General features: G+C 54.5%; 1 protein-coding gene across 3 annotated transcripts in view; it reads right to left on the reverse strand.

The window, feature by feature from the left end:
• The window catches only part of SFSWAP (splicing factor SWAP), a 70,771-nt gene that overhangs the window by 38,490 nt on the left and 6,712 nt on the right, over window positions 1-25,569 (reverse strand). For all 3 annotated transcript variants that reach the window (XM_078435958.2, XM_078435957.2, XM_078435959.2), the window contains 5 exons: window positions 23,684-23,769; window positions 18,288-18,513; window positions 16,750-16,862; window positions 16,177-16,309; window positions 898-1,135 (listed from right to left, as the gene is read on the reverse strand). In XM_078435958.2, the coding sequence (XP_078292084.1) occupies window positions 898-1,135; window positions 16,177-16,309; window positions 16,750-16,862; window positions 18,288-18,513; window positions 23,684-23,769 (796 nt within the window). The remainder of the gene's footprint in view (window positions 1-897; window positions 1,136-16,176; window positions 16,310-16,749; window positions 16,863-18,287; window positions 18,514-23,683; window positions 23,770-25,569) is intronic.

The raw sequence follows: 25,569 nt of genomic DNA on the forward strand, positions 1-25,569 counted from the left end.
TTCACCCCTAACATTTCCCTCCAATTAGGAGCTAATTCTTTTTTTAAAAATTTTATTGGGGTTGGGGGGGCAGAGAGAGAGGGACAGAGAATCCCAGCAGGCTCCACACTCAGCACAGAGCCCGATGCGGGTCTCCATCCCATGACCCTGGCATCACGACTTGAGCTGAAATGGAGAGTCGGATGCTTAAGTGACTGAGCCACCCAGGCACCCCACGAGCTAATTCTTAGAGGCAGCCGAGAGTCAATCACGCGTTGACTTTTTTTCAAGCTAAAAAGAGAACGTGGGCAGTGCAGCCCCACATTCTCATTTCACGCCCCCTTTCCTAGCACAGTCAGAAGGCAGGTCGTTTTGCAGAAACATCCAAGTTTCTGTCGACTTCCAGCACAGGCACCCGGTGCCCCCAACAAAGCACCTGCTCACTCCGCAGACACCTGGACGCCGCCCCGTTGCCCACCGTCACTTTAGGTCGGCGGTTCGATGGTCTGACAGCCAGAACCCCATCTCCTACGGCTTGTGGGAGTCACTTGCGTTAACTCTCACAAAAGCCTGTTTCTTGCTGACGACTGCAGCTTTGCTTTGCACTGGTCTTCCTTCCCTAGTACCGCCCAGCTGAGATGTCAGCACATCAGAAAGACCGGACACAGGGGCCGGGGCAGCGTGGGGTGCCGAGGACGGGGGGTTACGAGGGTTGAGGGGCGCTAAGGATACGAAGGTCGGGGTGATGCGGGGTGCTGACCGGGAATCAATTTTCTCAGTGTTTACGACATGACAATTTCTGTTATGCCATCAACTCTGTAACCGGGGATCGGGACCCTGAGATCTTCCACAAACCCCGATGAAAAACCCCAAACCACGAACGCGGAAGTGCCAGGCGAGGGGCAGAAGTGGGCGTACCTTGTGGTGATGGTGGAGGTCACCCCGCTGCTCGACTCTGCGGTGCTTGGGGGGGGCGGGGGCGTGGTCCCGGGGGGCGGCGGGGCCGCGGCCGTCACTCCGGCGGAGCTGGGTACGGCCACGCCGGCGGGCAGGGCGCCGTAGTAGGTGGCCACGTCGACCCCGGGCGGGGGAGGAGCCAGGCAGTAGGTGCCATCCGGCAGCACGTAGTAGCTGTAATACATGGCGGCCACTGTCGCTGTGAAAACACAGGTGCAAGGTCACTCCTGTTCGTCCGCTCCCACGCCGTTTTCTGTGCTCTCTGATGTAAGAGAGGCCGCCCCCGGGACACGTGATTTGGAAGGACCGGGCAACGTGCAGACACACACCTGGGGACTACAGGGAAGGGGCGGTGACCGAGCCCACGAGACGTCCCCTCTCCAGCAGCTGGCGACCTCCGCTCGCGGGACCCCCGGCAGACCTCCCCCAGGAGGCCGGCCTCAGTGACCCACTCCTTTCCCGGTTATTCTCAGGGCACCACGCATCCCTCGTCCTGAGGGGCGTCTGTAAAGCTGCTTGCGCTCGGTCGCCAGACAGCCCCGCCCACCCCGCCACGGTGCGCTGTAGTGAATTTACCACAGCCCGAGGGACACAGGTGCCCGGCTCTGCTGTCACCGGGTGACCTACAACAGCTTCCTAGCAAGTTGGGGATGTAAGCAAATACCGGTTTCAATAGTGAAAAGTCCTGTAAGTTTATTCATCATTTTTTTTTTTTTTTGAAAAACATTCAAATCTATCGAAATCACAGAAAATTTAACGATCCTTGGGGCACCTGGGTGGCTCAGTCGGTTAAGCGACCGATTCTTGATTTCGGCTCAAGTCATGCTCTCACGGTTCACGAGTTCGGCTCTGCACTGACAGCGTGGAGCCTGCTTAGGATTCTCCCTCCTTCTCTCTCTGTTCCTCCCCCGCATTTTCTCTCTCTCTCAAGATAACTAAGTAAACTTAAAAAACAACGATTCAATGATCCAATTAAGAATCACTTCTAATCCTGTTGGGATAAGCGAATGGTTCTCACGACACAGAGATTTAATTTCCTTTTCCTTGGAGGATGGTGACAAGATCTTTCCAACTACAGACTTTTACTTTGATTTTCAACTAATTCGCTTTAAACCAAGCACATTTATCAAGCGTCCGGCACTGCGCGCCCCTCCACTCGGGCCAGCAGCCCAAGGCGTCCCTGCAGCAGCCGGCCTCCTGTCCCTGGCTGGAGTCACGTGCAGCCCCATGTGCTGTGGGCTCAGCCACCGCAGACGACCCTCGCGCTTCGTGAACACGCATGCGCGGCTCCCAGCGCGTCCCTCCCTCTCGATGTCACACCACCCGCCGCTCCACATGCACGAGGACACTCCGAATTTTCCCAGAAAGAGGCGCGGCCCCATAGCCTGACCCCGTGATCTCCGCACGGAACACGGGGTCATGTCTCAAGGAGGCGGGCGATCCGAGACTGCTCACTGCGGGCAGGGGCTGAGGCGGGCGGCGGCGGGGAAAAGCGCTTACAGGACAGACAAACGGATGCAGCGGTTCTGATGGAAGCTTTTCCTAACCAGCCTGCACCTCCGTCAGATATAACATCGTCCCTGCAGGAACGGAGCCACCCCCCCCCCCCCCTCCTGCTTTAGCCAGCCATCGGGGACCTTCTTCTCAGCCTCCAGAGCCACCTGCGGAGGGGATGATGTGGCTCCAGCGAGGACAGAGAATAACCCCGACCTCCCTCAGAGAACGCCCCACGTGCAGCCCGATGTCTGGGGAGGGGAAGGGACTCCCGTTCCTCCCTAGTGCGAAGAGTCACGTCTCAGCGGAAGGAACACACTCCGCTCCTGCCCTGGACAGTCAGCCTCCTGCCTGAAAATGAGCCAAAGTAGGTTTTATTTTTAATTAGAATTTTTAAAAATTTTAACGTTTGTTTTTAAGAGAGAAAGAGAGGGGCAGAGACGGGGGACACGGGATCTGAAGTGGGGCTCGAACTTGCCAACTGCGAGATCATGACCTGAACTTCAGATGCTCCACCGACCGAGCCCCCCAGGCGCCCGCAGGTTTTCAACCGCAGCCACAAGCAGTGAGCCACGTGAACGGGTAAGAACCGAACAGCTGACGAGCTTCGGCGAAGGGTGCACGTCCCGCGAGGTCGACGTAACGCGTCCTTTGCGTGACAGAGAAAATCAACAGTTCTTGGAACTGAGCACCGTCCCTCAAAGTACGAACACGCAGACTCACCGTGCACGTGGCTTTCCCGAACCTCCGTCACGTTACCCTGAAGCAACGTGTTGAAAACAGCGTTCCTGGCAAGACGGCCACTCACTCGGGCGCGCGTCCCCAGAAGACACCGGTGAAGGCAGAGCGGGAAGTACACGTGCACGGCTGAGCCTCCGGGTCCGAACACAGAACGGCACGCCCGAACCTGAATGCCGGGGCCCCCAGCACGGGGTCGCACTGAGGAGGAGGGGTGCCGAGCCGGCGTGCCCAGCAGACCCGCAGGGGCAGCCCTCGTCCGCACCCCGACACATGTGCGGCGAGGCTCCCCTGCGGTCACGCCGCACACAGCGAACACTCTCACAACCTCCATTTATCTACAGATATGCCGACAGCGACGAGACGCTGCTGTGTGGTGGCTGACTGGGGCGCGGCGAGCGCCACGCTGGGTTTAAGGGCTCCCCTTTCGGCTGGACCCTCGCTTCGAGGGCTGTCGGGGGTGAAGGGCTTCCAGGGGAGGGTCCTTTCTGCCCTCTGCCCCCAACAGTGGTGCTGGGGTGTGATGGTAGCGGCGGACCGCCGTCTGATCCCCACGCCCCGCCCGTCCCGGCACCTCTGGACCCCACTGCCGAGCAGCGCCTCCCTCCCTCACTTCTGACGCCGGCACGTCCACGCGGCGTCTCCTGCGTGACACCCCCCCCCCCCCCGCACCCTGCCCCAGCCCCCACGGTCCGACCCCCGGCACCTCCCCCGCCCCAGGCCGACTCGGAGGCCCCTGCTCCGCCCTCCCGTGGGACCATGCTCCCAGGGGCAATTCTCTGCACCAGCAGTGTCGGGGCACGGCTGGCTTCCAGGAGCTCGCACACTCCCAGCGCACGGTGCACCCCCAGCACACAGCAGGCCCCACGAGCCTTCCAAGGCAGCCTGGAGCTCAGATATGCGGGCACACTGACTCACCCTATTACACAGGTTCTGAGACGTGCGCTCAAAGCCAAAGACCCTTTGAAATGATCATCAGAGCGCGTGTGTTTTGTACACAGCCTCCCCCCGCCCCCTGAGATTCTCACTGCTGGACCGGACCCCAGACAGGACAGAGGTCTGGTGCCCCAAGACCATGTTCCCTGAAGCCATCGTCACGTCCCAGACTCCCAAAGGGACCCCACCGCACTCTCGTGTTACACCTTATCAGGCTTGCTGTTCTCCGGATTCTAGGTTGAATTTCCAAGAAGCGAGTGGGTTTTGCAGAAAGTTAAATGCGATGGCATTATTAGCACGAGAACCACAAATGCCTGCTCCGAATGAACCCAAGCAAGAAGTTTCAAGGAGCACCTACATTTGCTGAGGGCCGGCATAGCCGTGTGAAGAAAATCCAGCTGCTAGGAAGCATAAGGTGCATTCTGGCGCGCTTCCTTCCTGGAATCGCACGTGCTCACGAACGGACAGAGCTATGTGATGCACGGTCACACAGACACGTCTACCTACCTTCCAAAGCCCTTCTGTTCAACCGGCCTGCAAAAACCAGGGCCACCTTGCTGATCTTTTATGTGACCTTAATCTCATATAGATTTAGCTCCCAGCGTTGGAAGGGCTCTCGAACACAGGGCCGGTGAGCAATCCCTTCCGCGTGAGAGCCAGTTCAGGGGAGACAAACCCCATGTGAACGCGTTAAGAATGAAAATGGCTTTCCTGAGTGCCACGGAGAAGAGAGTTTATTCTTAAAAAGAAAAAAACAACAACAATCTATTTTACTCACACAAGACACAAGACGTCAGGATGCCAGAGCGTGACCCTCCAGGGTGTGTGAACGGCAGCTGTGAGGAGGGCCCCCCGGCCTGCACCTCAGTGCCTCACCTGTCCAGGCCCAGGTCAGCAGCCGTGCCCCCCGGCTGCCTCCACTGGGCCTGTGGATGGCCCTGGCTGTGCACCCCTGGGACCCTCCTCGTGAGTTCAAGGGCTTTAAGACCCGCTTGTGTTTGAGGATTCCAGAATTCCCATCTCCAGCTCCGAGTGGAACTTGCACATTAATTGCACACCCCACCGGGCCACCTCGTGAGTGGTTCACACCAGGGAGTACAGACTGGGATCCCTGCCTGCCCCCCCCCCCCCACACCCCCAGGGAGCGGCAGTGCCTCCTGGTGGGGCGGCACACTGCACGACTCCTCCCAGCGCCTGCTCAAAAGTTCCGGGAGCCCTGCCTGGACCAGACACGGCTGCCCCCCCACCCCGCGCCAAGTCCCCTGTGTCACATGCCACGACCCCCCTCCCCTCTCCGTCCCCCAGCTGGACTTCCTCCCCGACCATGCCTCTGGCACGGTGACCTCGTGGTCTCCATGATCCCCCACGACCCGAGGAACCTCGCTCACCGCTATTCCCGGCGTGGCACGACCACAGTGCCGACCTGCTCGGCGACTGTCCAAGTTACGTGCAGGAGGATGAGGACTGGGAGGGTGTGAGGGCACCCTGCAGCAGCCAGGGCTACCAGGCGACGGGCCCAAACCTAAGGCCCGAGCGACAGGACTCAACCCACCGTTCTGTGCCTGTCCGGACTACGTCCCACCGCGGGAGCAGCACGAGGGCATGTTCAGACATTCGAGAACTAAAAGAATGTGCGTCCCCGTGTTCCCGACGAGAGCACAAGCTGCAACAAAGCACGGGAGTAAACCAACCGATCAAGCAGGGGAAACCCCAGGCACTAACGCAGGAAAGCAACAAAAAGTCAGGGAACAGAGAGACCAGAGCAGGGGCGGAGGGCTCCAGAAACACGGCTGTCAACGCCGCCCAAACGCAGGCCACCAGCACGACCCCCGGCAGACCAGAGAGCACGTCGTGCAGGCACCTGCAGTCTGCAGGGCCATCGGATAAAAAGAAGTCCGTAAAATGAGAACGTTTATATTCCAGCACAGTCTCCGATTCTGGGATAGAGCAGGGGCTGGCAAACGCTTACAGCCAGACAGTAAATATACTACCTTTTGTGGACCAAGAGGCAAAAGTAGATACTCAGAGTATATAGATGAGTACTTACGTGACACTGAGTATATAGATACTTGGAAAAAGAGAAAAAACACATTCCCACACAGTTTTTAACTGATGAAATTCAAATTTTAATAGAAATAACTGAGCGGCTTTTTAGGGGGTAGTACAGGTCTACAAATGGGAAAAATGACATTCTTTCCGTGAAGGAGGACACTTCACTTAGCTGGGGTTCTAAGTCAGTGTTCCCAGCAGCGGGCTGTGAAGATGTGTGGCGAAGCTCGCTCTCAGCTCACAGACACACACACAAACACACACACACACACACACACACACACACACACACACACACACTGGCCGGGTTCATGGTCACACACACACAGGCAGCAGCCGGGTCTACATGCAGCCTGCAGTGCACCTAGACCCGGACGGGGTCGCACGCCTGGCAGTTTCCAGCTAAAACACCTCCCTTCCCTCCACAAACTGGAATTTAGGTTTTTCAAAAGTCAAACTTTTCTGGAGAGCTGTTTAGAAATGCTCTTACAACCTCGGTGGCTGACAACCTTGAAAGTATTTTCAAACACATACAAAAGTTACAGGAGTAAAGCCTGCCCTTACTCCCACTATTTGGGTACGCCGTGTTCCCTGCCATTCTGTGACCACACGTTCAGGGATTTCTGAGACACGGGTGGACCCTGTGCACAGGATGGTACGCACGTGCCAAAACACTCGTGGGGTCTGATCTCTGACTTAGGTCCACAGCGACCCAGGAAAGGCCCCACCCTGTAACACTATGCACAGAACATACAATACTGTAGACAATTTTCCGAATCACAAGGCAGGTTCCTTGATCTCTATTCAAGCTAGACTTTGGGGGAAGCCACCAGGCAGCAGATGCGCGCAATGCCCTGGGGACCTGCGCATCACACACAGCACTGCCTGAGCCGCCCCTCCCCTGCCCTCTCGTGTGCTTACCCAGCTGACAGAGCAGTGTCAGGATAAACAACTTTCATGATGATTTCACTATCAAGTTCTACACGACTACCTCTTCTGCTAAAAATAAACCCTAATAAACACTCTTTCGGTATCTAAAGAGTCAGATCCCGAACTCAGAATTAATCTCACAGCCTGTTACTTGATTAGAGAACTTTCTTCTGCCCACAATTAAAAAAGTTATGCTCGGGGAGCCTGGGTGGCTCCGTCGGTTAAGCGTCCGACTTCAGCTCAGGTCATGATCTCGCATTCCGTGAGTTCAAGCCCCACATCCGGCTCTGTGCTGACCGCTCAGAGCCTGGAGCCTGTTTCGGATTCTGTGTCTCCCTCTCTCTCTGACCCTCCCCCGTTCATGCTCTGACTCTCTCTGTCTCAAAAATAAATAAATGTTAAAAAAAATTAAAAAAAAAAAAAAAAAAGTCATGCTCTCTTCACTGAAAACCTTTACCCCAGGAGAGGTCGAGTTACAGGAGTTCAAACACTTGGCATCACAACCCAATTCAGTAATTGCTATTATCGCTGCTGTCTGCATTTTCAAGGCCGAGGACAGAAGCAGAGTGCGAGAAACGGAAGGACGACCCGGCCATCTCAAGTTTCTCTCACCCGCTCGACAGCCTGCTGACCCCACGCCGAGACTTCCAGCTTCGCCTCCCAGACTTGGGCCGCCTCCCCGAGTCCTGAAGGGCCCTGTGACCACTGACCTGTGGGCTCTCCATCACTCAAGTCTGGATGGCAGGAAAACCAGTCAAGCCAAGCAACAACCCCAACATTGCCGAGTCCACAACTGTGTTGTTAGAGCGATCGTTTTCTGAGCAGAGCTGACACACAACGTTACGTTAATTTCAGGGGTACAACATGGTGATCAACATAACTCGACAGCGTTTAAGTACAACATTATGCCCTCCCATCTCTCCAAATACTTGGAAGCATCTGGATCACTGCATTGTGTCTGAATTATTTTCAAACTTATTACTGCATAACGCATCCCAGCCGTCTTCTATTTACCCCCTGATGGCCTCCAGACAACCCAGTGTTAAAAATTCCAACAGGAGACTTATCTCTTGGTCATCAAAGTAGATTAGGAAAACCCGAACGGCTTGTGCAGTGACAAAGAATGTGACGTGTGTAAAGCTGGAGAAGCACCTGAACCAATCGATTTTACACACAGGAACACGTGACTCAGGAACGTGAGGCCAGTGTTTAAAAGCCAATGCTCTCTTTCTGGCAGATGAAACCTCGAAAGGCCTGTCTCCAACCATTGCTTAAAGTCGGCATCAATGACCCCCACGTAAAAAGTTTTGAGTTCTTAATCCCGTATCGGGTTCTGGAGGCCTGTGACATAAAAACAGATTCCTGAGAGTTCCAGGTGAAGACGGGGAGTGGTTCAAGCCTGCAGCCCGAGCCGCAGGGTGGAGGTGCTCGCAGGGAGGGCCTGCGGGGGCGGCTCCGCCCTGGGAGTCCCTGACTGCGGAAGGACACCTGCTCTGGGGAAGCGTCAGGATCCAAGGAGAGCAGAGAGTGGGTTTTCCAGAGAAGGCTGCGCTCGGAAAGGAGGACAAAGGGGCTCAGAGAAGGCGGGACGCGAGTGTCCAGGGGGAAGCGCCACAGCATCGGGTCAAAGGTTGGGGCAGGGCTGCCAACGTGGGTGGGAGAGACGGCAAGGGAGAGGTGAAGTGCGCAGGCCCGCCGTGGCCAGACCCCGGGAGCCGAGCACCGCACGTGAACGGCAAAGACAGGAGTCTGGACATAAAGAGAATGCACACAGTGTCTGCATTTTCTGGGCCACAGATGAATCTGGTGAGACAAGAGTTCCACAGAGCACAAAGAAAAGGAAATAAAACCACCACTGAGATGAAGAGGGAGCTGGGCTTGCTGCCTGTTCCTGTGCCACCGCCTGGAACCAGAGGCCGCGACAGAACACAGTTCCCTGGAAATGAGAAGCCGATCACTCCAGGACGGCTGGGGAACAGGCCAGGTCAGAAGCCGGCCCCTACGTTTCCACAGCAACATCCGAGCCCAGGACCCGCTGGCTGCGCACGGAACCCTCCGCCAAGCTGCTCTCTATGTGAGAAGGGCACAGACGCGTGCCAGTGACATCTCAGAGAATGGTGTCCAGGAGCGATTAGTGAAAACCAAGCAGCTAACACACCCGCGCAACCGGTCGGGGGCGATGGCCGGCCGACGCAGGCTTCTCAGGGTAGGAAAGACCACGTCAGATGGCAGCTTACAGAGGGCTCGGAGACAGAAGACGCTCCCCAAGACTTTTATACCCAGACAAGTTTTCCTTTCTACACGAAGGTGGGAGGGGGTGCTTCTCGAGCGAGCGAGAACATGTGACCAGGACCCTCACGACGTGTGTCCGCGAGACTCAAATCGCCAGAGAAGAGTCAAAGAATGGAGCAGAGGGGTGTCTGGGTGGCCCGTTAAGTGTCCAACTCTTGATTTTGCCTCGTGTCATGACCTCGCAGTTCGTGTTAGAGCTCTGTGATGTTGGCTCGGAGCCTGCTTGGGATTCTCTCTCCCTCTCTCTCTCTCTCTCACTCTCTCTGTCACTCTTCTGCTTGCTATCTCTCAAAATAAAAATAAACTACAAAAACACAACACAACACCGAAGAACTGGATGGAACAGAGGCGCCCTGGCGAGACCCTCACACTCAGGACGGAGGCCGACCACGTGGCATCTTGGTCCACAAACAACGTAAATCTTACTCTTACGACAGAAACAGTACTACTGCTCAAAAATCAGGAGGCAGAGGAGGGGTGAAGGGAAGGGATTTTAGGACTATTTTAACTTCCTCTAGTTTCACAGTTAATAACATCTAAGATAAAAACTGAGCTTTAAAAGGAATCTACAATTTCAACCTCTTTATTTCCTAATCACTAGAACTGAATTCCTTTTTTTTTTCCTTTAATTAATTTATTCTGACATAGAGAGAGCATGAGCCAGGGGAGAGGCAGAAAGAGAATCTGAAGCAGGATGTGAGCTGTCAGCACAGAGCCCAATGTGGGCCTTGAACTCATGAACTGTGAGATCATGACCTGAGCTGAAATCCAGAGTTGGACACTTAACAGACTGAGCAACCTGGGTGCCCCTAGAACTGAATTCTTCAAGTATGGAAACTTTTATCTGAAGTTCGGCAATGACTACGCTTTATTGATTATAGGTTCTTCTATTAAATTCGAGTAAGATTAAAAAGCTTATTTCTACTTTAACACAAATATTTCTTTTTTAATTTTTTTTTTTTATGTTCATTCAGTTTTGAGAGACAGAGTGCAAGCAGGGGAGGGGCAGAGAGAGGGAGACACAGAATCCGAAGCAGGCGCCCGGCTCTGAGCTGTCAGCACAGAACCCAATGTGGGGCTCAAACTCACGCATCACAAGATCGTGACCTGAGCAGAAGTCAGACGCTTAAGTGACTGAGACAGCCAGGTGCCACTACACCCATATTTCTAATCCATATTTTACATAAAGATGACCTGTGCGTCCTCAGACAGAAGATTCTCACTGTCCTCCTCCTTCACTACAATTACCTCAGTATTGCCCACTGTGTCAGTGATGCTCACCTAATGCTAAAAATATTTATTTCTGGGTGGTGGAATCTTGGATAATATTTTTACTTTCTTCCTCCTATGTCTCTTGACTTACAACAAAAGCATTAAAAAAAATTTTTTTTAATCTTTATTTTTGAGAGAGAGAGAGAGAGAGAGACAGAGCACGAGCAGGGGAGGGACAGAGAGAGGGAGACGAAGAATCCGAAGCAGGCTCCAGGCTCCGAGCTGTCAGCACAGAACCCAATGCGGGGCTCAAACTCACGAACCACGAGATCATGACCTGAGCCGAAGTCGGATGCTTAAATGACTGAGCCACCCAGGTACCCCCAAAGGCATTTTTTTTAAAAAGGGGTTTGGAGACTAAGTAAAGCACCTCAAGGTCATGATTTTGCAAGTTAAAAGAAATGCTGTGAACAACAGTAAAATCACACTTAAAACAGACCAGAGCAGAAGCAAGAGAATGTCTAGTTTAGCCACGTTAGATGGCTTAATTCACTTAAGTTATTTACAGAATGAAACACTTAAAAAACCTGGGTTGGCATTTTATTTTTAAGAAACTGCCTGCTATACCAGCGGGCAGTGTTTCAATATTACTGCTTCCTGCATAACTGTATTTACTACACTCTTCAGCAAGGATTTATGGCTACAGGGCAGGAGATGACCAAGTAACAGGAAGTCACTGTCAGACTAACGAATGGAAAAAACCTGTCAGTTTCACACATCTGTGTATAAGGAGATTTTAGGAAAAATTCTTCTGGAAGACAAACGGGCATGAGGCACCTGGGCGGCTCAGTCGGTTGAGCGTCGGACTTCAGCTCAGCTCATGATCTTGCGTTCGTGAGCTCGAGCCCCGCATCCGGCTCTCTGCTGTCGGCACAGAGCCTGCTTCAGATCCTCTGTCCCTCTCTCTGCTCCTCTCCCGCTTGTGCACCCTCTCTCTCTCAAAAATAATCATTTGAAAAAAATAATAAAAACATAAAAATAGGCCCTCTTCTTCCAAGGCTGCCTAAACCCAGGAAAACCTCTCATCAGCAAGAAGTCAGTCACGAGGACCGGCAGCGCATACCCTGAGGGGCTTGTTAAACACTTGCTGATAGAAAGGGCTGGAAGAGCATAGTGACCCCACCGGGAAGGAGGGGAAGGCGAGCTCTGGCAGGAAGAGCGGCGACAGGGACCGCCGGGGCCTGGAGAGACACCAGAGGTGACGGTCTCGAGACTGTGCTCTCGTGGACCTGCAAAGAACTCACTAGGGACACTAATGCAGTTTCAAAGCAAGCGTCACGTCGCCCTGCACTCTTCCACGGTCCAGGTGGCACAGATGGGCCGGTGATGGAGCCCCGCCCCCCCCCCCCCCCCCCCCCGGGCCCTATTCCTGCAGGCCATCTCTCACCTGTCCCGTCAGGGATGCTGCCCCCCACTTCCGAATCCAACACAGTGCTGTCCTCCTGCGCCCGCCCCTCCGCCCCTGGCCCTGCCCCTGCGCGCCGACGGCTATTCGGGGACACGTGGGGTGGCTCGGTCTTCCACTGGCACTAGAAATCTCGCTTGTGAGGCCTATCCCTGTAGCTCCCGTCTTCCCTGTGTTTGGAGACTGACTAGAAACCCGTGGCCGGGGGCACTCGGTGCGGATACCGGCAGGAAGGGCCCTTGGCTTCTCCGTCAGGTCGCAAAATCGCGCGCCCGGCAGGCTTCACCTGTGCTTTAGTTCATCTCGACAATTAAGGAATTCAAACTTGGTAACGTGAAATAACACTTCAAACAACCCAGAAACCTCAATTTTATCCCAAGACTCGATCTCTCCAGGGTTCTCACGTGCCCGCAAGCGCAGGCCTCTCCGCCTTCAGTCCCGCCGTCTTCCCGGGTGCTGCAGGCGGGTTTAAGTGACACGCTGGCCTCTCCCTCTCCAGGGCTCGGGCTCCGAAGCGTGCAGACACGATGCCATTTGGGTGAGCGGCCCGGGGAAACCCTTTAAAAAGACCGCGTGGCCATTGTGACCTTCCCGAATCATTCACACAGCAGCTTGTGTGGACTTCTTCCCTACTTGACTGTAAAAGTGGCTGATCTCTCAGTTTTTCTGCTTCCTAACTAATCTTACTTTTTCTATTAGTGGAACATAACGTTGTCTGTCGGCTTAAGAGAAATAACTCGCCATCAGTTCAAGCATCCTCACGCCGTCCCACCAGGCCCCTCGGCTGGAAGCCGCTGCACTGCCGGGAAAAGAAGAGGCTCTACCGGGGCCGTTTCCCAAGGCTCTTCCCGGAGAGGGCCTTGCCCACCATTTGGCTGAGGGGCACCCCCCGCGTCCATCCGGGCTGGCTCTGCCTCGGTGCCCCCCCCCGTAGCTCCTGGCTTCCCTGCACACTAGGGTCAGGAGGCTCCTCTTTCCTCAGGCTGGGCCTGTTTGCTTTCACAGCAGAGATCTTGTCTGAAGTGATTTTTTCCAGGTAAACTGCCGTAACGAAGTTCTTAATTACAATTTATGCAAAGGATGGAAGACCAGTGCTTACAAGACTGCAGGCTAGGGCAAGGGGCTGGGCGTGAGCCGTGAAGGCCCAGACCGCGGGCGCGGCAGGTGGGGACACCCCATCCGAAGGGCCCAGAGCACACCTTGTGTTCACGTGGTCTGTAGGTGCCCCTTCCAGACCTGCTCTTACAACAGACTTGGTTTAAACCACCAACTAGTCAGGCCTTGAGAGCTCTTCTCTTCTGGCAGCTCACAGACTATCTGATGGGGCTCATTTCCCATTACTGGGCCTCCTTTTCAAATTTTTCAAAAAAAAAAATTTTTTTCACATTGTTGCTCACTATTTTTTAGACAGCCCCCGAATCTGCGCACAGAATAAAAAAACATCTTTGAGGACCTGAACACAGGCCCCTCACGTGTGTCTCTGCTGGGCACTATTCTGGTCTGGAGCCAAATTCAAGCCTGAGGCTCTTCCTAGAAATTGGATCAGTCTGTCCAGTCATCCAGGCCTCCAGCCCCACCCTGCGAGGCCCTGACCCTGGACAGATGGCTGCTGCGGTGACCCTAAGGGCTGATGCTCTCCAGGGGCCCTCACGGGATGCTCATTCCCCAGCAGGCATGCCCCCCTCCCCGCCCTCCCACTGCACAGCCAAACTTCGGGGGTCTTCCCTCAGGAGCACATTTCCATGCCCGGCCTGCCTCTCCCTCCCACCTGACCTCACCTAGTCCTCCACGAGAGTGAGCCTGCTCTCACTTCCGGTAATGAGGGGTCTACAGGAAATCGGGACACCTCCCAGCCCCCTTTCCGAGCCTCTAGGAAGCGCTGACCACTGCCGAGGGCAGTCTCCACAGAGGAGCTCTGTGACACTCCACTACCCCCACGCCCACGACCCCTTCCACATCTACGGCTGAGGCTGGATGCAGGGGGACGCCTACAAGCAGCACCCACTTTGCTGTGTTTTTTCTTAGACTGCCTTCTATTTTTACAAAATATGAGTTCATCGCTGACATTTGTAAATCGAGATATTTCCCATAAACATTCTGGATTTCTCACTTCTCTGCAAAATCTGGAACTCGGCCTCTGCCTCTGGCATGGCCGCAATCCACGTGTAAGCAGCTAGGGGCCCTGTCGGCACGGACTCTTTCGTCTCTGCTGGCTTAGACAGTTTAGCGGTGAGGTCGGCCCCCCACGCAAACGTAACGCCAGGCACGAGCCCCAAATGCACCGTCTCACAACTTGCCGGTCACTCTTGCACTGCGAGGCACCAGAGATGTGAAGACGACAACTTCACCGAGGAGGGGTCCTAACCGGTGCCCCCTGCTGGAGCACCTCCTGGGGAGAGGGGTCATGGGTCCAAGCGGGGAGCCAGCGCAGTTACACGTGCCTGATGGAGGGCCTGGCGGAAACGGGGCTCTGGGACCCCCGCAGTGAGCACGAGTCCTAGAGCGGCCACTCGGCCCTCCTGCCCAGTCCGGGGGTCTGCAGACGTCCCGCGCCACCGCCGCCCTCGGTACACACCCGTGCTCACAACCGCGATGTGCACAGCCAGTGGTCAGGTGATGGTCACCCCGGCCCCCAGCCTCTATCCCTTTCCTGTGCAAGACCGTTTAATAGCTTCAGGGTCCAGGGGACACACACGGACAGGGATTCAACGACAGGACTGAAGAAGGAACACAAGGACGCCGAGAAGCGTCCTGTTGGGCGAACGAGCGTGGGTCACTCCTGACTCCGAATTCACCCGTGTGGCCGTGTGTGCACACAGCACTCCCCGTCGTGAGCGCCGCACATCCCAAGTCCCGTAAAGGGTTTTTTCCAGGACACATGCACTAAGTTCACTCGAATCGCCAATGTTACTGGAGCACCAGCCACACACACTGCCGCGTGTCGCAGCAGAAGAGAGGTGTGGGAGGGCACGGCTGCTGGCCGACAGAAGCTTAAACAGCGAGCAGCCTGCGTCTTAAAAGAGAATTAATCGGGGCGCGTGGGTGGCTCAGTCGGTTGAGCGTCCGACTTCAGCTCAGGTCATGGTCTCGCGGTCCGTGAGTTCGAGCCCCGCGTCGGGCTCTGGGCTGACGGCTCGGAGCCTGGAGCCTGCTTTCGATTCTGTGTCTCCCTCTCTCTCTGACCCTCCCCCGTTCATGCTCGGTCTCTCTCTGTCTCAAAAATAAATAAACGTTAAAAAAAAAAATTAAAAAAAAAAAAAAGCACTCCTTTAAAAAAAAAAAAAAAAAAAAAAAAAAAAGAAAGAGAATTAATCTCCTGCTGATTTTCCAGACTCTGACGGGGCAGGCTTTGCGGACGGCCCCTCACGTCAGACCTGCAGGTAAAGAATGAGCAGACAGATCCCTGCAGCTGAGGGCTCTTCTCTCATTCAGGGTTTAACTGCCGGGTACAGAAATCTTAGAAAGATCTGTTAATGAGACCGAGGTCAAATACTTTCAAATAATTCCTCGAATAGAAACTCAAGATTTGCCCTCCATTAATAACCTGTAGGTAATTAAACAGACAAAGAGCTACCACACAGCCAGGAGAGGCAGGAGCTGCAACTAACTACCTCTAAGGGGCACGGCAGACAGTCTCGAGCTGTGTCTGTTCTGGGAAAGCCACCGCGGCAGACAGGACCGCAAGGCCCCAACATGCACTGCCCTGTGCTTCCTGACGGAGCTCGGACTTTGGTCGGGGCTGCGACAGGTCAGGCTCCAGCCCCCGCTGCGGGCCGGGGCCACCGGGCGAGACCGCCCCGTCTGTGAGGGCTGAAGGGAGACGCCGGGCGCGGCTTCCGGGGAGGTCTCTGAAGAAGGACAAAGTCACCGGGCACCTGCTTTCCGCCCCTGCCCGTGTCCTTCACCCTCCCGGATACAGAGCTGATGCCGGACGCGGAGCGGCCACCTGCCAACATTAGGTGACAGGCAAAGGGATGAGGCCGCGGGCTAAAGAGGGCTGAGCGTGCAGGCCCGGGGCCCCGCGCCCCTCACGGCACCCGGGCCGGCCCCGCACCCCCGTCTCGCGCCCGCGGGGTGAGCTCTGCAGCGGGTTGCAGGCCGCAGGCGCCCAGCGAGGTACTCACAGTCAGCGGTGTACTCCACCTGGGAGGGCTGCGCGGCGCCGTCTGCCGTGGGGGGCGCGGGGGCGGGACCGTCGGCCTGGGCTTTACGGACCAGCGCGGCAAGGGGGTGATCCGGGTCCACCACCTTCAAGGGCTGCGGACAGAGAGGATGCACATCACACCGTTTCCCGTGTTTTGAGTCCCACAGAACTTCTTCCGAGGCCGAGCGGGCTCAAGTAGCCGCAGAACACGGCGTATCGGAACACAGCGTCTGGGCTTCAGGACGCCCCGGCCCGCGCACACCAGGGGCGGGCCGGGGCCGAGCCCTCCGTGTAGCCGGCCGTGAGTCCCAGGGGGGTGGGTCAAGGAAAGACGCTCCGATCCTCCCCAAGACCACTCGGGAAAGGAGGGCGGGTGGATGGGCAGAGCGAAACCACTCGCGGCACAAGTGGGAGCACCGGGCAAAACACGAAAACGCAAGATGCACCTCGACGAGGATAAAGTAAGACACGAAAGACACGCGAGCTTAACGAGCTCCCAAAACCAAGCGAGCGCAAGCTTTGTTACGGCATAAAAAACACGGAAGACGGACACCTTCATCAGCTCCTCCAGGCGGTTGCACTTCTTGGAAGCAAAGAGAGACGGGTGCAAGTAACTCCCGTCTTCCTCGTCCTCGTCCTCGTCGTTGTCAGAGCTGACCCCCGACTCTGCAGAGCAAAAGCAGATTTCAAGATCCTGCTGTACGGTGAGACAAGGTACAAATAAGGACGTGAAAACTAAGAAGCAGGGGCGCCTGGGTGGCTCAGTCAGTAAGGCGTCCAACTCTTGACCTCGACTCAAGTCATGATCTCACGGTTTGTGAGTTCAAGCCTCGCATCGGGCTCTGCACGGAGCGTGGAGCCTGCTTGGGATTCTCTCTCTCCCCCCGTCTCTCTGCACCCCCCCGAAAATAAATATTACACAAAACAAAACAACCCTCAGAAGCAAAGGCAGAGCTACACGTAATCGTTTCTTGGTTATCTGCCCCCAAACACCTGTGATAAGTACCCCTGGAGCAGGACACCGGGCAGAAAAAAAGGAGCACGCCCTCGGCCCAGCTGGCAACATCCCTCCAGCATTTACTGGAGTCTGGAGCCAAATTATTTTAATTTTCTAGAAAAAAGGCTAGAATCTTGATGAAAGGGAAAACAACAGCAACAAATACTTAAAAAAACTAACAAACGTGGAGAAAATGAGAGCTGTAAGCAAGATTCATACAACTGTTCTTGAAAATCATGTTCCAGGGGCGCCTGGGTGGCTCAGTCGGTTGAGCGGCCGACTTCAGCTCAGGTCATGATCTCGAGGTCCGTGAGGGCTGTGAGTTCGAGCCCCGCGTCGGGCTCTGTGCTGACCGCTCGGAGCCTGGAGCCTGTTTCAGATTCTGTGTCTCCCTCTCTCTCTGACCCTCCCCTGTTCATGCTCTGTCTCTCTGTGTCTCAAAAATAAATAAATGTTAAAAAAAAAAATTAAAAAAAAAAAAAAAAGAAAATCATGTTCCAGCCGAACAGAAAAAAATTCAACGGCTAACACACACACTGTTGTCCCGCATATTATTCGCAACAGTTAACTGGCCTTTGTAGTAAGAATCCCAAATTTAGGTAGTCAATAAAAACAACAGCTTGAGGTAGAGATGAGTAAAAAAACGGTAACAGTCAAAGTAACCTTTCATCTTTGTGCGCGTAACCTAACCTCAGCCCCTAAGCCCCACGCGCACGTGGACCGCTAGAACGCGCTCTAGAAGCAGGAGACTGTTTTCTCCAGGAAATGTTAAGCAGGCAAAATGAGAAAGAACGTTTCCAACCCAGGTGATTATGTTCTGATAGCATCGATGTTTAATTATAGTTCACTTCTCTGCGGGAATGGTAAGAATCTAATACGCTCTCAAGACTCAGTCGAGAAGAGCTGGGCACCACCCTTCGGGGGCATGAGCAGGTGTAACGACCACGCCGTGCTGGGGAGGGGGGGTGCTGCACAAACACTCTGGGCAGCTGAGGTGCAGCCCGCAGCCACCCCTCCGCACAAGGGCCGTTTTACCCCTCCCAGAGGCCGCCCCGCACAGGCCCCGCGTCCACGCACGACGGAGTCTCACATACTCTTTTTCTCCTCGTTTCTGTTTTCTGCCAGCACTGTGTAGCGCCCCTCTTTCATGGCTTTCTGGATGAATTTGTAGTAGGGGTTGAGGTAGTGATCAAAGCGTAGAAAGTCAAACTGAGAGTTCCGGGCCTGCTTGGCTTTCAGCATTATCTCAAATTGTGCTCCCTGTTTGCACACAAAATTGGCTGTGCGCTCGATGATAGCATGCATTTTGGCTGTTGGTGGCTATGAAAAAACACACACATTCACATTATAAATTTTTCCTCTTTTCCACTGGCCCCATGACTTAAAACACAGAACTAACCCCAGTTTTTCCGTCGATGATAGGAAAGAAGAAACACTGCGGCTGGAGAGCCCGGCCCCCGTTTGCACGACACGTGGTCTGCTTCTGGATTCTGCAGCATTCTACGGGGAGAAGACTCGACTCACAGGCCAAGGCAGGCCATGCCAGCGGCCGCAGAACTGACCCGAGGCAATCTTTTTTCACAGCAAGTCACCGTGCTTCCATATCATCAGGGGCTGTGAACCCTCAGAAGTGGTATACGGATTACGCACACAGGCATCTTTCCAGGGAGGGGGGACCCGTTCACCAACTCTGTCGGGAGTCTAGGGATCACCCCTCTTTCCTTCTTAGCTAGGACTAGTTTTTATGGCTCGGAAGCAGCCTTTTCGAAGACACGGGGAAGGCCACCTGCTCTCACCTGCTCCCGCACCCTAGACCTCTCCTCACCACGTGGGTGTGGTCCGGCCCCGACAGGGAGGCTCTCACCCAGGGGAACAGAGCGGAACAGAGCGAGTGCTCCTGCCTCCAGGAGGGGTTACTACCAGGATCAGACCCTGCCGCCGGTCTCCTGGGTTTCCTGCTCCTGCCCGCGCTGCCGCTAAGTTACTTCTACCGCATGGCGCTTGGCACTCCCCACCCACAACCAGAGCTGTCAGACCAGATGCTGGAAGCCATACTCCACACCCCGAAAATACTTGTAATGACAAGGAAGAGATTAACACTTGGAAATTGCATGCAAATAAAGCGGGAAACTATTCATTAAAGATGGGCGCGAAGTATTCAAGATGCTTGTTGTAATTTCAGAACCACATCCTTCATAAAATACAAATGCCTTAATTCCCAGATTAATTCCTGAATAAAGTCCTTCACACTTAAACAGAATAAGTACCTACAATTAAGGTTATTTACCGATTCCAAAATCACCCAGATTCCATGTCAAAGTCCCACTGTGCCTGAAGTACAGATCCTGAGGCAAATGTTCAATGGCTCTGGCTAACAGGAAGATTAATCTTTGAGACCGTGTTCCACACACACATCAATCGTTAATGATGACTTTAGGATAATGACCTTTAAAGGAAACTATGATCCACCCCCTCCACGGAGAGGTATTCTCTGCTGACCAAACTAACCCGCCGGTTTAAGATTTCTTAAAAATAGGCCCATTTATGATACAACGTCACGGCAGTTAAAAAGATAGCGGTCACAGGGGCGCCTGGGTGGCTCAGTTGGATAAGCGTCCACCTCTTGATTTTGGCTGAGGTCACGATCTCGCAACTCCTGAGTGGGAGCCCCGCACTGGGATCTGCACGGACAGTGACACGCCAACTGGGGATTCTGTCTCTCTCTGCCCCTCCCCTGCTCATTCTCTCTCTCTCTCTCTCTCTCTCTCTCTCTCAGAAATAGATAAATAAAAAGACAGCGCTTACAAAGCAAAGTCATTACTACAGAAAAACGAAGCACATTACGAACATACTTCCAGACTTGCTACCAGAGCAAGTGGATAAGATCCCAACACCTGGTTTGGAAACATTCTTTGCTCTGTCACGTAAGTTTTACATAAATCCTGTTCCGTTTAATACCACGATCGTCTCCACTATAAACTGGGATTTCGAGGACATATATAAATGCTTGTGTCATGAAGACTGATAAAGGGAGAAATGCTTGTCCTGTTTAAAGGGGGAAACCTTTGGTTGAAGGAAGGGACTGGGCCCAAGAAGGTGGGCTGACACGTCCTCACTCCTCCTGAATCACACTGACACAGACGCGGCTCTAACACCTGCGGGCAGAAACTGGGCAGTGGGGGAATCGTACGCGTGGTGTGAAAGCCCACATCAGTGTAAGGTTTCCTAAGAGCTTTGGAAAATGCTGCTGCAGTGCGGGGCCGGGACCTCAGGGAACAGAGGTGAGGGCCCCCGGGAGCAGCTAGGCTGGCCCCCTCCTCCTCTACGATCAGGGGAGGAAAAATGAAATACCCACTTCACTCAGCCCGAAATACACATCACATCGGATGACATTTCAATTGTAAAAACAAAACGATAGACACAACAGTAGCAAACAGCAAAATATTTTTAAAATCTTAGGGTTGGGAAGGGACTGCCAAAAACAAGATTCAAAATGCTGACGTCGCAATGGAACATAATGACACGTGTGACTTCATAAATACGTTCATTCTGCGAGAGGCGTCAGCAGCACACGCGCACGGCACACATCGGACGTGCTCAGCGGCGCGGAAAGTCCCTACCAGTCCCAAGAAAAAGGCAAGAACTCTTCGGGAATGCAGAAATAAATCACATCGCTTTTTGCTCCAACTCCCATCCCGTGGTGACAAAGGCCCTGAATTAGGATGAAAATAACAGTCTAATGTGAACCATCGATCCAGCCGGACTCAGCGGCTCAGAGTTACTCTCTCACACTCGAAACCTCAACGTCTCTCCCGTGCAAACGGGCTGACAGCCGCCCCTGCCTCAGAGCGGCTGGGACCACGATGACGGAGCGAGAACACGAGCAAAGCACCGGGTACAGCACGCGCTGGCCCTAACCCAGAGACGCAAATGCCGCACGTGACGGCAATCGCACACCGAATCCTTCCCTGCTCGTCCTCTGGTTTACCAAGCGTGCCCCAACGAGCGCGTCTCCCGGGGCCCACGGGGCAGCACCGCCAGCCCCCACGGCTGACCACAGTGACACGTGACCCTGTGCACCGCAGCGTCCTGGGGGCTGGGGGACACTCCCTCCGCCTTCCCGGTGGTGCTCCGGGTGTGGGCAGGACTCGGGAGGTGACCGAGACGGGCAGGCAGGTCCCTGAGAAGGGGACACGGGGCCGAAAGCACACGCTGGGACAAGTGATGCCAGGCTACACACTCGGGGAGAAACAGGTCCTTGCTTCCCCTGCGACCCGAGAAAACACGCCCAACCACCGGGAGAAGCGAACACAACGCTGTGGGGTCACTCGGGGGCGGCGGTCTAGAGGCCCAGCAGGAGGTGGAGCCAGGACGGCTGCCGGGCTTTGACCGAGGACAGAACCGGTGGCCAGCACCCGCGGCGGCCCATCTGGAGCAAAGGTCAGCACGCACCTCCCGGCGCTGTGCCTTCTTACTCCTCACTCTTCACACAAACCCCGCGGAGCCTGGACTCATTAGGCTCTAATCCAAAAGCCTGGTTTAAACGTCAAGAATCCCCCAGGGCGCCCGCTTTCTTTACCGAGCGAGGGCGACCCCCGCCCACGGAGACAGCAATCCCCTCTCTGCGTACGAGCCGGCGATCCCGGCATTAATCCCCGACGCAGGAGCCTCTGTCTGCTCCGCTCGCCCGCTAATGGGGACATCACGGCGTGCAGCGTGTACGAGCCACTGCCCCCAAATCACAAGTGCTCCCAAGAGCGACACCAGCACAAAGGAAGACAGCGCTGCCTGCAGCGCCCCGACGGGCACTCGACGGCTTCCACACAATCCAACCATCTCCCGCTCCAGGGGCTGCGCCGTAACAATATCACAAGGACTCTTTGAGGGGAACACAGCAAATGACTATCTGCTCTCCAGTGGGGAGCGACTATTCTTAGCTCCGGCAGACCATTAAACAGCTCAGTGAAGCTTACGCTGCCCAGGATATACAGCCGTTACGTATTCTAATAGGAAGTGAACGACGCGATAAAATCTATCACGCTTCTGTGTTTATATCTGCATGAAAGTTTAAAAATAATCTTTCACATAAAAATAAACAAAATTCCACATAGTCAACCTTAAATAAAAGCTTTTAGCATTAAATATAGGTAAGGGAGCAACCCATTTTTAATGGGTCTCTCGCGTAGAATAAAGAGTATGTTCCAGAACAAGAATACAACCCATAACGATACACAGAAAACGTATTAATACAAGTCCTAGGATATCAGATGTTCAGAGGACATTTCCAGCTTTAGCTACAACAAACTGGTAAGTGCGGGAAACGGGGAGGCAGACGTAAGTAGTGACTGCATTCAGCAAAACCCAAAAAAGTATGTGGCTCGTACATGAAAGAAGGCAGCAAAAGGCAGGGTGAGCGCACACAGAGGACGGATGGGGTGGGGGCAGGGCTGCTCTGTGTCCCGGGCCACCATCACCCGGAAACGAGCGACCAGGGCAGCAAACACAGGCCGAGTGTGGAGAGGATGAGACCCTCACGGGCAGCTTCAGCGCCCGCTGTCCACCCGGAGGCTCAGAAGAACACAGGGCACGAGCAAGAATCCAGAACACCTGCATCCGCGGCCCTAGTGACCCAGTAGGAAGACGTCACAGAAAAGCCACACTGAGCGCCAATATCCCTCCCGAGCACGCACACACAGCAGAAATACTCCCAACGTCCCTACTGAACACACAAAAATCCCATCGAGCACGGGGACCGGGGGTGTGAGTCCCTGCCTGCCATGTGCACGGCCACGTCCTTCCCTCTCCCTCGCCTGTGAGAGGGGAACGGGAACAGGAGGTATCGCTCAGGGTCCTCGGCCTCACGATACAGCAGATCAAGCAGCCGGAGCACGCCAGGACCGCAGGCCACCCTCAGTGACACCCGTTACAACTCAGCCCGAACTGGACAGGCTCGAGCTGAAGCTGCTGTGCGAGGTGAGCGTGAATCAGACTCCACTCCACCGGCTCTAGCTGCAGAGTGCCAGGGCAGCCCGGAGGTGCCCCAGGGCCCTGATCACAGGGGACAGGAAGCCTGGCTGCAAGAGCACCCAGGACACCTAAGGTAAAGACCTACAACTCAAGGGCCCACAAAAGCCACCCCAGCAAAACCCGGGACCAGGCACCTTCACTGAAAGCCAGGCCGCCTTGAGCGAGACCGTTTTTATGTCTGGATGTGGCTAACAGCCTACTCACCGCCAACCGCGCCACTCAACCCCGTGGCCTCTGACCCAGTTCCTCAAGCCCCTGCTGCGCTGGTCTAGCCATTCTGCTGGGATTCCTCCCTCTCTCTTTAGAGGAAAATGGGGCGGGGGAGGGGCTTCCTCCATTAACTCACAAATAGTTTGAAGGCCTTAAAACCTAGCCGTCATGACGACGAGCGGGGTCTCGCACAAGCAGTGCCTCCTGACTCACAGGGATCACGATGGACGGTGCTGTGAAGTGGAAAACATACCAGCTCCACGTCAGGCGGCACATTCAACCCCACGGGGGCGACGAAAGGCTCCTCGTTTTCCTCTATGTTTTCAGCCTCGTTTTTTTCTGCGTCAGAAGAAAACGTAAAAGTTCAGAACAACCATCGGGAAGAAGGCAGCCACAGACAGTACACAATGGAGGGAGAGCCGGGAGGGGCGTTACCTGGCTCTCTGCCCTCCTATCATTACCTCTGGAAACCCATTCCCGTCTACCCTCCCACCCCCGCAGGCGCCCCCGCCACCAGGGGCCCTGCTTACCAAGGCACTCAGGTCCACCGCCAGCTCCCCCTCCCCAGCTCTGGGATCTGTGTGTAGGTGGCGCTGCTGAGCCCTGTCTCCGAGCGAGCCCCCCTCCGAGCGAGCGAGCCCCCCTCCCCCCTCCGAGCGGTTTCTGTAGGACCCCAGGGGGGCAGGCACAGCACGGGTGCTCAATTCCAACGGGAACGAATGGTTTCAGCGAGTCGTACAGGCCTTCAGCGCAGCTGCCAAGGCTTCTCCACCCAAGCCCACAACCTCCTACCGCAAATACTCAGCTCGTTTCGCGCACACCTGTCTGCGTGTGGGAGGCGAGGCACTCACCGCACGTTGCAACTTTCGGAACAAGGTACCTACGTGCCTTAGTCACTCAGGGCGTCACCCACCAAGAGGATTAACGACGTGTACAAAAACATAGTAGAAAACTTACAAAAGCCAACACTGCAAGGGACTCCAATACCTAGGGTTTTCTCTCAAAAACTGACATTAAATAAACATGAATCTTCATCAAAACAAGTGTTTTCACCACGTATAATGAAGTTTCTTGACAAGATGAACAATTTCCAGGTTTTCCACCAAACCTAATTCTTCTACAAGGCCAAGGAGGGATTTCAAGCAGGTTTCCCTGTACCTAAAAAGGCTGACGCAATGTAAGCAGATTATAAATTCCATTACGAATTATTTAACGCCGTCCACTTGTTTTGTGCCTACGTATCCTGTTCTCTCCTGAGAACCGGAGATTCACTGGGGCCTAGAAACTTCCTCTGGTCAGCAACCCCAGCGTCCAGTAACCAAATGACAGTGCAACTGGGGGACCCCAGAGACACTGGTTTGCAACATGTCGAGAAGCAACTTTAAATCTCAGTCTCTTTGGGCGTGGGGCCAAAGGCGTGTGTATAAACGTGCAATTTGTACTGTAGCCTAAAATGACAGAATGATGGAAATTTCACCTCTTGAGCAGGCTTTCCTTAGTGTGATGCCGCACACGAAACAACGGCACCGGACTCAAAAGGGCTGTTGGGGGGGCGCCTGGGTGGCGCAGTCGGTTAAGTGTCCGACTTCAGCCAGGTCACGATCTCGCGGTCTGTGAGTTCGAGCCCCGCGTCAGGCTCTGGGCTGATGGCTCGGAGCCTGGAGCCTGTTTCCGATTCTGTATCTCCCTCTCTCTCTGCCCCTCCCCAATTCATGCTCTGTCTCTCTCTGTCCCAAAAATAAATAAAAAACGTTGAAAAAAAAATTAAAAAAAAAAAAAAAAAAAAAAAAAGGGCTGTTGGGGACAGGTGGGTTACACAGAGCTCTGTCTGAACACACATCTTCACAGAAAAATGGCTTTAGCGGCACAGAATAAAAAACCAACGCGATACTCGGATTCAAATGATCTTTTTTCATAGAAAAGATACTGAATAATGATAAAAAATTGTGAGAATCTGCAGGACACGAACCAGGCCGAAGACAATTTGCTGCGGAAGGAGGAGGGGCTGACACACTGACACAAAGGCACCACAAAGCCTGTTAGCAGCACAGAGCCTAAAATGTTCAAAAATGCCAGGACGAGAGTAACTGTGAAAATCAAGGAATATTCAGACACATTGAGGGTGCTGGAAAACGAAAA

Source organism: Panthera onca, chromosome D3 (assembly GCF_046562875.1).
Source record: "Panthera onca isolate mPanOnc1 chromosome D3, mPanOnc1 haplotype 2, whole genome shotgun sequence".
Taxonomy (NCBI): Eukaryota; Metazoa; Chordata; class Mammalia; order Carnivora; family Felidae; genus Panthera; species Panthera onca.